Source organism: Lithobates pipiens, unplaced genomic scaffold (genome assembly GCF_037356315.1).
Source record: "Lithobates pipiens isolate NorthernLeopardFrog02 unplaced genomic scaffold, aLitPip1_a1.2 Scaffold_1, whole genome shotgun sequence".
Classification (NCBI taxonomy): Eukaryota; Metazoa; Chordata; class Amphibia; order Anura; family Ranidae; genus Lithobates; species Lithobates pipiens.
In genome coordinates this window covers 206,869,370-206,884,631 of record NW_027507685.1, presented here as the reverse complement: position 1 = coordinate 206,884,631, position 15,262 = coordinate 206,869,370, and the positions used below count along the sequence as shown (strand labels likewise).

Below are 15,262 nucleotides of genomic sequence, written 5' to 3'. Positions count from 1 at the left end.
ACAATGATCCTAAACACACCAGCAAGTCCACCACCGAATGGCTGAAGAAAAACAAAATGAAGACTTTGGAGTGGCCTAGCCAAAGTCCTGACCTGAATCCTATTGAGATGTTGTGGTATGACCTTAAAAAGGCCGTTCATGCTCGAAAACCCTCTAATGTAACTGAATTAGGACAATTCTGCAAAGATGAGTGGGCCAAAATTCCTCCAGGACGCTGTAAAAGCCTCATTGCACGTCATCGCAAACGCTTGGTTGCAGTTGTTGCTGCTAAGGGTGGCCCAACCAGTTATTAGGTTTAGGGGGCAATCACTTTTTCACACAGGGCCATGATGGTTTGGATTTTTTTTCACCTTTAATAATAAACACCTTCATTTACAAATTGCATTTTGTGTTTACTTGTGTTGTCCTTGACTATTGTTTAAATTGGTTTGATGTTCCGAAACACTTAAGTGTGACAAACATGCAAAGGAACAGGAAATGAGGAGGGGGGCAAACACTTTTTCACACCACTGTATATTGCCTCATCTGTGATAAGCACGTTTTTATGCATGTAAATGAGTGAACATTTACTGCTGGACAGCAGCCAGAGACACTGAAATTTGTTGCACTGCTCGTACTATTTCTTCCATTAGTTGCAAATAATAAAATGCTAAGAGTGGCAATAACCATCGTTCCTGATATCGGCAAACAATGCTTCAAGCATAGGGGACAATAACGAGAGCTGTGAGCCAACGGAGGGGTTTGTTACTGCAGTTGGAGTGTAATAGTTTGCATAGAAAAAAGATCTGAGTGAGCCGGGCTCAATCCTCCAATCTCAGCACCGGCTGAAGGATGGTCAGATATTTCCCCGCTGTCGTTCTTAGCCAATGTATCGGACATTGCCTACAAGTTAAAGCAATACTGTATTCTTATTATCAAGATAGCAAAAACCAATATGCGCTGACTCAGCACTCCGAGAGGAAACGTGAATACCAGAGGCGCGAAGGCCAGTAAGAACGATGGGGATGGCATTCAGACTAATTAGAAAGTAACATTTCTGACAAGTCTCTCGCCAGTCCTATTTTAAGCGCGGTTACTGCTGCCAGACGTCTTCCATTCAGGAGTTTATGACATCCTAATTTATCGCTCTACCTGGATGGTGTTAATTGACTTGCTAATTTGTGACAAAACTGCAGGGAAAATGATCCCATCTGTGTCTTATGAGAACAAGTCCTGGTTTCTAAAGTTTTCTATTTCACCAGAATAATCTAACGCACAAAGATCTGTCAAATCCGGGATACTAGAACCAGCTCTGCCAAAGAACCATTAACCAGCTCTGACATAAAGGATAAGGGCACCTTTTGGGAAAAAATAAATGCACATATTTTTGCAGGAAAAAAACGAATGTGTGTTTATTTTATTTTTTTCCCTAAGGAGCCTGGAAAGCATTGCATCCATGATCACTGGATCTGGTGCAATGGCAGCCTCCTGCAGACAAGCTCTGCAGCTTTCAGCCAGTAACCTGCATATGGGCTGCGGAGCTTGTGAACAAACTACAAGGCCACTCTTTAGTGACCTCACAGTCCATTCAGAACTACAAGCTGTCAGCCGCAAAGGCTGACAGTAGTTGTAGTTCATGCATTCACAGGAAACTGTGAATGAAATACGCGACCATGTGGGCAGAGCCCTGTACGGCCACGTAATTTTCAAATAGGGACAGAGGGTACGGAGAGACGATTTCTGGCTCGCTGTCACGGGGGAGGGGTTCAGAGGAGAGGCTGCTACTATAAATACGGGTGGAAAATGTAACATGTTCCAAAAGACAACCTTATGCTTACGTTGTGATTTGCAAGTGGTTTACTGGGGTTATAGCTGAAGCTATAAACCTGGTGTATTTTTTTTTTTTTGTTCAGCCAGTGGCTGACTTTCTCACAAAAGGGGAGACATATGGAGGGGGATGTCCCTCTTCTCCCGCCGGTTCTTCATCACGCATACATTTTCCACTGGCGCGCCAGAGAAACGATCCGACAGTGCGGCCGGCTGGTCACAGTGGCAATCAAAGATTAGACAGTCTTTGATTGCCTCTATGGCCTTGGAGGACCGGAGCGACATCATGACGTCACTTTTGGTCCAGGGTGTAAGTGAATCATTTTATTTTTTTAAAGCAAAATATCACTTTTTTTTTTGAGCTTTTAAAAAGGTAAAAGGCGAGATCTGGGGTCTTTTTAACCCCAGATCTCGCTATAAAGAGGAACTGCAATCCTTATTTCTATTACAAGGGATGTTTACAGTAAAAGTGAAGGGAAATTAAAAAAAAATAAAACAATCAAAGCACCTCCATGCTCGTGCACAGAAGCGAACGCATACATAGGTCACGCATGAATACACATGTGAGGTATTGCCACGAACGTTAGAGCGAGAGCATTGATTCCAGCACTAGACCATCCTGTAACTCTAAACCTGTAAAAATGTTTAAAACGTCACCTATGGAGATTAAGTACAGTAGTTTGGCACCATTCCATGAGCGTGCACAATTTTAGAGCATGACATGTTAGGTATCTATTTACTCGACAGAACATTATCTTTCATATTTTACAAAAAATTGGGGTATAAATTGTGTTTTTTTTTATTATTCATTCATTGGGGGTTACAAGTAATTTTCTAGCAAAAAATATGGATTTAAACTTGTAAACAAAAAGTGGCAGAAAAGGCTTGGTCTTGAGTTGGTTAAAGCAGTCCTTCTATTTCTACTAATGTATGGCTAACTTTCCATTATCCATCCCTTAAAGTTCAGCTTTAAGATTCTCTACTTGCAGCCTTTTTCTACAAGTTTGCGAGTTTGAAGGATAATGTACCATAATTACATACTTCCCATCTTACCTTCGATTGCTCTATATCACCGAATTACACTTATTTGTACTATAACTGTGTTTAGTGTGTACATGAGACTGTATAATGGAGAAAAGTGCTGGGATAATTCTAGAACACCTTTGACTTCAGAAAGGGAGAGGATTGGAACATCTCCTGAGCTATACTCCAATAATCTCCTATAACTGTCAGACTGCATTTTACAAATGCTAATACCAGGGTAGCAAAATCAAACAGTACATGGTGATATATACTATGTGCAATACAGGTTCTCATAATTAAAAAGGAGAAGTAGGGCCCAAGCTCTTTGGGCCATACTTTCTCCTGTGGTTCACAGGAGTGCACTTTGTTCTGTGCTCCTGTGACCCAGGTTCGTCACTCAGCCACTCCAGGTTCTGGAAGGATCCTGACAATAATGTTAGGATCTGCCCAGATGCCTGACCAATAGCCGGCTCAGTCTCTCAGCCTCCCTGCTGAGAGCCTAAACAAGCCTTAGAGTGGACCAGAGACCTGAGCGATTAAAGGTCTTTGGTCGCTCAGTTCTCAGTGTAGAGCCAGCGGACGACAGCTTCAGCCATCTCAGTGAGCATACAAGTTTTTGTTTGAATCCCGCACCTTTTCTTTTAAAGAAATTCACACAAGGAATGTCCATTCGATCACATCTTAAGCTAGTCATGTGTTTGATTTTCGTACAATGATTTGTATAAAAAAATAGTTGAAGACTTTATGTACACAGGACGTTTTACAACCTCTCCTGAACGATTTAACTTGACAGATAGTAACCCACATTTAAAACATCAGTTTTGCCGCTTATATATATGTGCCGCGTGTAGCAGCGTTTTGCCGTGTTTGCATTTAGAAGCTTTTTCAAAATATCCAAAAATGAAAAACGCAGCTAAACGCGAGCTACCGTGTTTAGAAGCATTTGATGCTTGAAATGCCTCTAAAATCAGCGTCTGAACCCATTTTTTTGCATTCCAAAAAAAGCCTCTAAACTCAACTGCCTAGAAACGACTGTAAACGACCCTGTGTACATGTACTGATAAGATAACAGAGAAGAGTTCAGGGGCAGTTGAATAAAAAAAAAAAAAAGAAAAATGACCAACTGCTCCTAAACATTTAGCAGCAGCAGTGTACATGAGGCCTTAGTACATTAGATGAAAGCTGTTCAAAAGTATTTCAAAACTTTGTTTGCTTTTAACATTTGATTTTTGGAATGAACAGAATTTCCCGGACGAAAACCACACTTTTAGAAGTTTGTTTGTTTCAGAAAAAATGTCTATACTGCTTCTGCTCAATGTGGTCAAAAATGAACATCAATTTGATAATGATTAAATCATTGAACATACGTTCTTAAACCGAAAAAAATTCAGACCAAAAAGCAGAAGTTCACCCAACCCTCCCTACACCCGGAAGCCTTCTGAGACACGCTAAAGGCTGTGAGACCATTCACAAGACGCAGTGGGAAGCAGACTAGAATGTTGCAAGATGACTGAAGATTTAAAGTGTAGCTAAAGACAAATAAAAAAGTTTTTCCCATTTTGGGTAGAGTAAGGTAGGGTTATAGTCCATGGCAGTTTTTTTTTGCCATCTGTGCCACTGGGGAGTTTTCCTATACTTCCTGTCCCATAGCTAAAACAGGAAGTGAGAGGGAATCCTGGTGCGACACCAGAGTCATCTGAAGTAGTGTTCTCAGAGTCTCACAGGTGATATGTTGCCTCCTCCATGCCCATGTTAGCCATGAACAGCTCATCCACCCTCATTACACATGGCTGCAAAGCAGTTGGGGGAACGGTCCCATTCACCTGAATAGGCCATGTTGGACGGTGGTATTGCCTGCTGAACGCAACTTGTAGAATAGATCTTGCCCAATTGCAACCATGGCAGTGTGTACTAACATGGCCACGTTAACCTGCAGCTTGGCAGTCAGGTGGCAGGTTTTGGGTTTAATACTGCTTTAATAATAACAATTATTTTTAAATAACCTGAGTGCAACACTTCTAATACAAATCCCAGGTATCAAGACCACATCAACCAAACATTTCCTGCTTTTAACCTATATGTCGCTGAAATAATAATCCAAAATATTTCATGGTAACCCAAGTGAAGTTTCTGCTTTTAACATATTGGCAAAGCTCCTATTACAGCATTAGCAGTCTGCGGCTGATCTCAGTTAATGCCCAGAGTGGCAGAGGAGAAGGAAGATACTAAGAAAATATTTTAGGCTAATGATTGCTGAATCTCAGAATATGTCCATTGCTGCTCTTGATCATTCTCTCTAAGTTTATGACCTCAGGGACCAGTAAATCTTCACAATCTTTCTGCACTGTATCAATAAATTGCTAAAAATAATCGAGACAAACGAGATACTGGCAGCAGGAGGAAGAAGGTTCACCCACAGTGGAAGACATTAAAAGGAATAAAACATTGTGTGAATAACAAGGGGAGGCGGACTAATAAGTAATTGAAAACACTGCAGATGCTCTTCACAAGGCTTTAGGGAAGGAAAGTGTGCCCTCTAGTGGCTGGACACAGAAATGATGGCTCAGACAAAACCAGCACTAGCAAAGGATACAGAACCGGCATCATTGATAATCTGTAGTACAATGGTGATCGATGTTCGGGGGTGCAGGGTGCCTAGAATGACAGACTCGCATGTCTCTCGAATTAACTGCTCCTGGCTCTTCTCTTGTATTGCTGATTTGGAAACAACATGAAAAAGTTAGAAAAGGTATAAAGTGGAGTATTACCTTCTAATTTACATTACCAGGTGAGTCAAAGTGGAACAAAACGTGCTCCAAAATTGCTGTGGACTACAAACACTTCCAAACAGAATGTATTCATTTCCACCACAATTACAAGGATGCTATTTAAAAGAGATTTATTATAAAGGAAATCTATGGTCACAACATAATTTCCATTTTAGAACATCAGCGTTGTAATAACAATACAAAAAATAGTTATTTTTGACAATCTAATATACACCAATACATTGGTACATACCTCCCATAATACCGAGTAGTTCCCACTTTTGCCACCTAAACAGCTCTGACCCATCAAGGCATGGACTGCCTGGCACCAAGACATCAGTAGCAGATCCTTTAGGGCTCTTTCAAACCATATGTGCATAAAAATGGATGGGAACTGATGGGAAAACCACTTATGCCGCGAACACACGACCGGTTTTACCATCAGAATAAACTGTAACTTTTTTTGACGGAGTTCTGCTGAAAAGGACTTGCCTACACACGATCACACCAAAGTCCGATGGTTTAGAACACGGTGACTTACAACACGTACGACGGGACTAGAAAAAGGAAGTTCAATAGCCAGTAGCCAATAGCTGCCCTTGCGGAACAGCATACAGGACAAACGGTTTTCCCGATAGGAATTGATTCGGTCGGAAAGATTTAAAACATGTTCCATTTCTAAAAAACAAAAGAATTGGTTAACCTGAGGATTCAAATATAACCACTAACAGCGCTGATACCACATCTCCATATACAACAAACAATTTGTCTATGTTAAGCATGTAGTACTTTTTAAAAAAAACCAGCGAGTCTTTTATCAAAATTGGTGTCCAAACACCAAGTATTAAAGAACCAGCAAGACTTTTGTCAGGAATTAATGTCCATACACCAAGAGATCACACTCTATTCCTCATCAATGAGTGCAGTCCTTCATATTCATACAATCTTCTCAGATATCTGGGTGTGTATGGGTATGGTCCTACACCTTCACCATGTGCTGTTCCACCTCCGTGAATATGTATATAGATGGCTGCTTACCAGATTCCAATCACTTTAGAGCCTATCTCCACTATGTGGAACTCCTCTGTCTGGTTCTGTGTGTCCCGCTGATTGCTCTCACATTGGTAGTAGACATGCAAAAGATTCAAGGGGTCTCATATAGTGTGATACCTTTTATTTAGGATTGAAAAAATTTCTTTCCCCCCCTTACATAATATGCTTACATTTAAAACAACTTAAAACCAGCGTATAACATATGTGGTGTAAGTGCTGCCGCACGATCGTCTCACCGGTAGGCTGCAGATCTCATCCAACACAGTCTCCGTGTGTGGACCCGGGTCCTTGTTGGCTAACACTCACCCTCTTGCTCGTGTGATCACTGCGCTGACGCGTTTCGTGTTTTCACGTCTTCAGAGAGCGTGATCACACGATATACTAAGCAATCTTATATAGTTATGTGTATTTAAAAACAGGGCGTCGCTAACCTGCACAGGTGCGTCTGTCCCTCCCACCATTTTCAGCAGCTGTCAGCAGAGAGTGATCTCCCTGACTTCCCCTTAGGCCTTTCTACTTCCGGTTCAACTGCAACCAGGAAGTGACATCTATTTCCGGTTCAGATGTCACTGGGAGTTTATGTCTACATCGCTGTGTGGGGCTAACCATCCATCCTGCTGAGCTACAATTGTAGATCAAGTTGGATAAGAATCAAATGGCCTCATTCAAATAATTACGTTTCTCAAATCTGTTCCATACATTGTTACACTACTGCATGATGTATAATAGATCATTACACTGCTGTGTGTTTTTTCTCCTTGTTTGATACAATATGCATGTCAGTGGCTGTGTATTCATTTGTCACTGACCATGATTTAACATGCAATAAGAGTATAGGAGTGATATATAACTCATAATGCACATCAGTAACATGTAGGGAGTGTCTTATAAACCTTATCTGTATGGGTGAATGATACAGAATTGTATATAAAGCCATATATCAATGATATCTGGTATCTTATACTATGTGAGTATAGCGGAACTGTTTGGCAAAGATACCTATTACATTATATATACAAAACACAGTAGAATCTGTCAGTATAAAATACAAAAAAATAAATAAATAAATAAATAAGTAAATAAAATAAAAATTTATAAATATAAAAATAAATATAAAAATGAAAATAAAATTAGAATAAAATAAAAATAAAAATAATAAAATAAAAATATATATACTAATAAGGATAAGGATGAGTCTGAATAAACATAAATGAAAATAATGAAAAAATCTACACAAATACATATACATATACGATAGGTGAATATCAGTACAGATAAACATGTAAATCAACACCAAAGTAAGAATAACCATACTGTACTGTATACCTGTCCTGACTCCTTATTATACTTTTGCTCTTTGTTTTATTTTAGGGCTTTTCTATACTTTACTTCTACTTCCCAGGATCCCTTAATACTGAATTTCTAAGATATGAGTGATTATGTCTCTCCTTATAATAAAACAAAGAGCAAAAGTATAATAAGGAGTCAGGACAGGTATACAGTACAGTATGGTTATTCTTACTTTGGTGTTGATTTACATGTTTATCTGTACTGATATTCACCTATCGTATATGTATTTGTGTAGATTTTTTCATTATTTTCATTTATGTTTATTCAGACTAATCCTTATCCTTATTAGTATATATATTTTTATTTTTATTTTATTATATTTTCATTTTTATATTTATTTTTATATTTATAAAATTTTATTTTATTTATTTATTTATTTTTTATTTTATTTTTTTATTTTTTTGTATTTTATACTGACAGATTCTACTGTGTTTTGTATATATAATGTAATAGGTATCTTTGCCAAACAGTTCCGCTATACTCACATAGTATAAGATACCAGATATCATTGATATATGGCTTTATATACAATTCTGTATCATTCACCCATACAGATAAGGTTTATAAGACACTCCCTACATGTTACTGATGTGCATTATGAGTTATATATCACTCCTATACTCTTATTGCATGTTAAATCATGGTCAGTGACAAATGAATACACAGCCACTGACATGCATATTGTATCAAACAAGGAGAAAAAACGCACAGCAGTGTAATGATCTATTATACATCATGCAGTAGTGTAACAATGTATGGAACAGATTTGAGAAACGTAATTATTTGAATGAGGCCATTTGATTCTTATCCAACTTGATCTACAATTGTAGCTCAGCAGGATGGATGGTTAGCCCCACACAGCGATGTAGACATAAACTCCCAGTGACATCTGAACCGGAAATAGATGTCACTTCCTGGTTGCAGTTGAACCGGAAGTAGAAAGGCCTAAGGGGAAGTCAGGGAGATCACTCTCTGCTGACAGCTGCTGAAAATGGTGGGAGGGACAGACGCACCTGTGCAGGTTAGCGACGCCCTGTTTTTAAATACACATAACTATATAAGATTGCTTAGTATATCGTGTGATCACGCTCTCTGAAGACGTGAAAACACGAAACGCGTCAGCGCAGTGATCACACGAGCAAGAGGGTGAGTGTTAGCCAACAAGGACCCGGGTCCACACACGGAGACTGTGTTGGATGAGATCTGCAGCCTACCGGTGAGACGATCGTGCGGCAGCACTTACACCACATATGTTATACGCTGGTTTTAAGTTGTTTTAAATGTAAGCATATTATGTAAGGGGGGGAAAGGAATTTTTTCAATCCTAAATAAAAGGTATCACACTATATGAGACCCCTTGAATCTTTTGCATGTCTACTACCAATGTGAGAGCAATCAGCGGGACACACAGAACCAGACAGAGGAGTTCCACATAGTGGAGATAGGCTCTAAAGTGATTGGAATCTGGTAAGCAGCCATCTATATACATATTCACGGAGGTGGAATAGCACATGGTGAAGGTGTAGGACCATACCCATACACACCCAGATATCTGAGAAGATTGTATGAATATGAATATGAAGGACTGCACTCATTGATGAGGAATAGAGTGTGATCTCTTGGTGTATGGACATTAATTCCTGACAAAAGTCTTGCTGGTTCTTTAATACTTGGTGTTTGGACACCAATTTTGATAAAAGACTTGCTGGTTTTTTTAAAAAGTACTACATGCTTAACATAGACAAATTGTTTGTTGTATATGGAGATGTGGTATCAGCGCTGTTAGTGGTTATATTTGAATCCTCAGGTTAACCAATTATTTTGTTTTTTATGCATGATAAGTTTTATTTTATAATGGCAGCTAAGTATTAAGAACCATCCCCAGGTGGGAGTAAGTTGACTGCACCCTTTGAGCGCTGGGAGTAGAGGTGAGCATATCAATTGTTTTGAGTGCATACCTCTGCCAGATTAGACTACATGTTCTATTTCTAGGTCTGTCAGAATTTTCTAAAGAAAAAGTCAGATGAAGCCCACACACAATCAGAATATCCGATGAAATTATTCCGTCTGAACTTTTCTGCCGGAAAGTCCGATCGTGTACGCGGCATAAGATTTCACTTGTAGAGACATCAGTTTTCATGCAGGTCAGTTATGTGCTCTAGTCACACCAATGTTGATGTCATGTCCGTTTTTTTCTGTAGAGAAAAAGTATGCACGTGATACCAGTGTTGTGATGTGAACAGGGCACATAGAGAACAATTGTTTTTTGTGCCATTGCAGAACGTGTGCAGAAAAAAGGACGTTTCTGCACCATGGTGTGAAAGAGACCTAAAGGCGATAGTAAAGGCAAAATTTTTTTTTTTTTAAACAACAAAATGTCACACTCGCTCTGTGCAGTGAGCAGATCCAATACTCCTCTTTGCGGGTACCTTTCCGGTAACTCTGGCTCCGCACTCACAGCAAGCAGCTTGCAATAGGGGCACCCGAGCAGGCGCACTCCCGAGTCGCTGCTCTGCATGTTTATTCAGACATGGAGCCGCGTCTCAGTTCCAGTCCCTCTCATTCCTCATTGGTTGGATGTGATTGCTCCCACTGCTGGATCACGATAGGTAAGTATAAGTGGAAGCTGGGGGGTGTGCTGGTTCTGCACACAGGTTATTTACCTTCATACATAGAGTGCATAAAGGTTAAAAAAAAATTAACAACATATGTATGAATTGGTTAGATCTTTATTATTATAACTGAGTTATATATATTTATCTCTGCTATATTTGGAAAAGTAACAAGTAGTTTTTACACACACACACACATATACATACATATATATGTATATATATAATGTATTTTTTTTTTTTTAAGTTTCAGGTTCACAAGCATAGCTTTGGAGAGCCAACGTGTGGTAGTAATTAGACTATTCTTCCCCCATCGCAGATGGTATCACATTTCTTGAAGATACATAAAGGTTTGAATATAAGAATATAAGTTCTTTATACTATAATATTTCTTGATTAAGATATAATTAAGAACAAGGGCTTTTCAGTGACTATAATGTATACATATATTGGTATATGTATTATTTGATTTAGAACCAGGGGTAGGCAATTTGGGGCCCTCCAGCTGTTGCCTCTGGGAGTAATCGAAATTGCCAGACTTGCAATGCCTCATGGGAAATGTAGTTCCACAACAGCTGGAGGGGCCCCAGGTTGCCTACCCCTGATTTAGATGATCAATAAAGTTATATTGTATAAGTTAAATGGTTTTGCACAGGATTCTTGCCCATCCCTTAGGTTCTTATTGGAAGGCTGTGAATAGAGATGGCATTGTATTTCACTAACTTGAGTAAAGGGAGGGGGGAGTTAGAAATACATTGGAGTCTGAGGAACTAAAAGACAAAGAAGCCCTTTTTTTTTTTTTTATGGAGAAAAAAACTAGATGTACATAGCGTTTGGGAGTCAGACTAATGCCGTGTACACACGACCGGACTTTCCGGGAGACTAGGTCCGACGGTCTTTCCGACTGACTTTTCGAACGAACAGACTTGGCCACACACAATCACACCAAAGTGCGATGGATTTGAATGTGATGACGTACGACTAGACTAGAATAAGGAAGTTCATAGCCAGTAGCCAATAGCTGCCTAGCGTCGGTTTTCGTCCGTCGTACTAGCATACAGACGAACGGATTTTTCAACCGGACTCGAATCCGTCGGAAAGATTTGAAACACGTTCTAAATCTAAAGTCCGTCTGATTTTTAGACAGCAAAGGTCCGATGAAGCCCACACATAGTCGAATTGTACGGCAGATTCGTTCCATTGGACCTTTGCTGTCAAAGTCTGGTCGTGTGTACACGGCATTAGACACATGGGGGAAGCCATCAGCCTTTTAAACAGATACACAAATCTGATTATATATACACAATCTTCATCTCAAACATATAACTACATTAATGATATTTTTACATTTTGTATTTTAATATCTTTCTTGTAATCTTATGCTTTTTTATTATTAAATCAATTTTTTAGTTTTTACATACGAACTGAAAGGACTTGGAAATTTTCTCATCAATATAAGTTTAGGGAATTAAAGAGGAGGGCTGTTTAAAAAAAAAAAAAATTAAAAGTCAGCAGCTGCAAACACTGCAGCTGCTGACTTAATAAGCACACTTACCTGTCCAGGGCGCCCGCCCCGTCCCTCGGCGCCGCCATTCCTTCTAAGCCTTACGACTTCACTGCCCGTTTCCTACTGCGCATGCGCGAGTCACGCAGCGCTTTGTGAATGGGACGCGCTGTGTTCTGGAACACACAGTTCCCAGAACACAGCGCGACCCATTACCCAGAAGACAACGCGACGAGGAGTGAAGAAAGAAGATCTCCGCGGAGGAGGAAGAGGAAGATTAGGATTATGTGCCTAGCAACAGGCATTTCTTGTAAGTAAAAAAAAATTTTTTTTCATTTTTTTTTAGATTTTTTTGTAATTTTTAATATTTTTTTTTTTCAGGGTGGCCCTCCACTTTAAGTTTTCATAATATTGAGAGATTATTATATTTAACACCCCCCCCCCACCACCAAAAGATTAAAAATCAGCTACAGATGCTGTAGCTGCTGACTTTTAATATTAGGACACTTACCTGTCCAGAGATCCCATGATGTCGGCACCCCAGCAGATTTTTCAATGGGCTCTCAGGTGCTGCTGCCGCCATTCCTTGTAAGGGAGACTGGCATTGAAGCCCTGGAGCTTCACAGCTGGTTCCCTGCTGGCTGTGTGAATGGCCCAGCGGCAGGGGGGATGAACTGCAGCAGGGTACCCGCTCCCCCCCCAAAGGTGCCAAATGTGTGGAACACCTCAAACTCATTCTTGTATCCCCAAAACATTCTTGAACATTTCTGCAGTGTAATAGGGCGCATTATCCTGCTTAAAGAGGCCATGGCTATCAGGAAATACTATTTCCATGAAGGGGTGTACTTGATCAAGAACAATTTTTAGGTAGGTGGTATGTGTCAAGGTAACATCCAAATGAATGGCAGAACCAAGGTTTAAGTGATGTACATGCACTCGGCCATCCACATAATGTAAAAGAAAACATGATTCATCAGACCAGGCCACCTTCTTCCATTGCTCTGTGGTCCTGCACCGATGTTCATGCACCCATTGTACTAGCTATTGGCTGTGGACAAGGGTCAGCATGGTCACCCTGAACAGTCTGCAGCTACTCAAACCATACAAAACAATTTGTGATGCCCATTTTTTTTCTGCTTTCAACACACCAACTTCAAGAACATGTTACTTGCTGCCTAATATATCCCACCAACTTTCAGATGCCATTATAAAGAGATAATCATATGTTATGAACAGAAGTGAAGGGGCACTAGTAATACTTCTGGGTCCTAAACTTCCGGTTTTATCCCAACCACGACAGTGGAACAAATGCAGACCCACAAACTGCAGTATACCACAGACTGACATGTGTTGCTGGATTTAGCTTGATTCAAACAAGCATAGTCCGCTTTTCACTACATCTGTGGTTGTAATATTACAAGCCAGGTATCTGGCATTTGGGTGGGCTGGATTAGAACCATTGATTTTGCATTGGCTCTCTTCCGCCTATCTGTGGAGTTGGGACATGTGTGGGTTGAAGGTGCCCTTTTGTGAAGCTGTTGTCAGGCTGGCAGGGATTGTGGTCCATCTGAGGGATTAGTGTCCACCTGTGGGGTCTGGTTTTTGCCTCCCTATCACCCATCCCCCCCCCCCCACCTCGCTTTGACTCCCTGGCCTCTGCAGAGCTGCAGCTAATCAACCAACCATTGGATACAGTGTATGTTTTGGAGAAGCTCCGTTTTCATATATACATGACGTAATTACTGTTGTGACCAAGCTGACCACCCTTGAAGAAGAGGTTCACTTAATACCTCGAAACGTCGGGTTTTATCTATTGTATATTACTATGTCTCAATAGAATGGGTTATGTCCTTCATTTTGTCTCCATATCCATGAACATGTATCCACTGTAAATACTCTATGTTGGTTTGTTTATGTCATAGCCACTTATACTTTTCTAAATAAATATTTTATTAAATACTAATTTTCTTCTATTTCTATACTATTACTCATTTGCAGTAGCCCTATTTAAATTCCCATTAGATGACATACACTCTTTTTAAGTGGAAACATTTTTTTTTCCTTCTGGTCAGTAAGGCCTCCCAGTCTAACTTATGAGCCAATAGTGAGGCACAATCAAGCTCTCAACTACATATACTGTCTGACATTTGCACGACAGAGCATCCAAGATGCTCCGAAATGCGTGACCAACCATGAGGCATCTCGAGTCCTTGTTTTCAAGACCTGAATCAACTTTGTACTGGAGCTTACACAGGTGCGAGACTCTCATCCCCTCCTTTGTGTAACACTATTCAGGCCTGACTCACCGCTCAGACCTAAGGACTGCATGCTGAGAGGAGATCATATACTGCTCCATACCAAGAAGACAGGAATTTTACAAGGGCTCAGACTGAGCAACAAAGTGGCAGTTATACAAACAAAAGTATAGGTGGCTCAAGGGTGAGCTTTTAAGTGACTGTCACTTTGCCCTGAATAGGCAATAAAAGATCTGCATAAAGTACAGACACTGCAAAAAGGTTTGCAAATAATGATACCGGACAGAAAAGCTTCCTATGTGCATCTCTCCAAAATCTGTTCTACTTTGCTACTAGAACCTGAATTTCCCAACTTAAAGTGGAACTAAACCGCCATCTTGGACACTGATTTGCAACAAAGGGGTATCAATTAAGACACAACCCATGGGGGAATCGTGCTAATTCCTTTCCTGCAACCCATGGTTGCAGGAAACACATTCGCATCATGTACCACCTGCCTATTCAAGACCATGAAAACACTGTACTGTGCCCCCTTGGTTAGCAAATGTATAAAGCTGCCAACAAACTGGCTGAATGAACAAAAAACAAACAGATTACTTCATCCACATTATACAACATGGAGGGACGCATCTTCTGCAAGGGATGTTAAGCGGGAGGTGTCCAACAAAAAATTAAGATGCAGGCAAAAATGAATTAGTACTTACCAGGTAAACCCACCTTAGGTCTAACCATAACCTCGATGGTGGATTTATCATGCAACTCTCTGCTGATTTTAATTTCTACTGGTCCATAGACTCCAGCCAGGACCGACGTATCTCCTGTAAAATAAATGAATGAATGAATAGGAGTATGATTATATATACACAGTGGTGTGAAAAAGTGTTTGCCCCC

The 15,262-nt window shown here is 40.1% G+C and overlaps 1 protein-coding gene across 1 annotated transcript in view; it reads right to left on the bottom strand.

The window, feature by feature from the left end:
• Positions 1–15,262, bottom strand: part of EXOSC5 (exosome component 5) — a 43,967-nt gene that overhangs the window by 17,613 nt on the left and 11,092 nt on the right. The window contains exons 2-3 of the mRNA XM_077481043.1: positions 15,076–15,189; positions 5,423–5,544 (exon numbers count right to left, since the gene is read on the bottom strand). Coding sequence (XP_077337169.1) covers positions 5,423–5,544; positions 15,076–15,189 — 236 coding nt within the window. The remainder of the gene's footprint in view (positions 1–5,422; positions 5,545–15,075; positions 15,190–15,262) is intronic.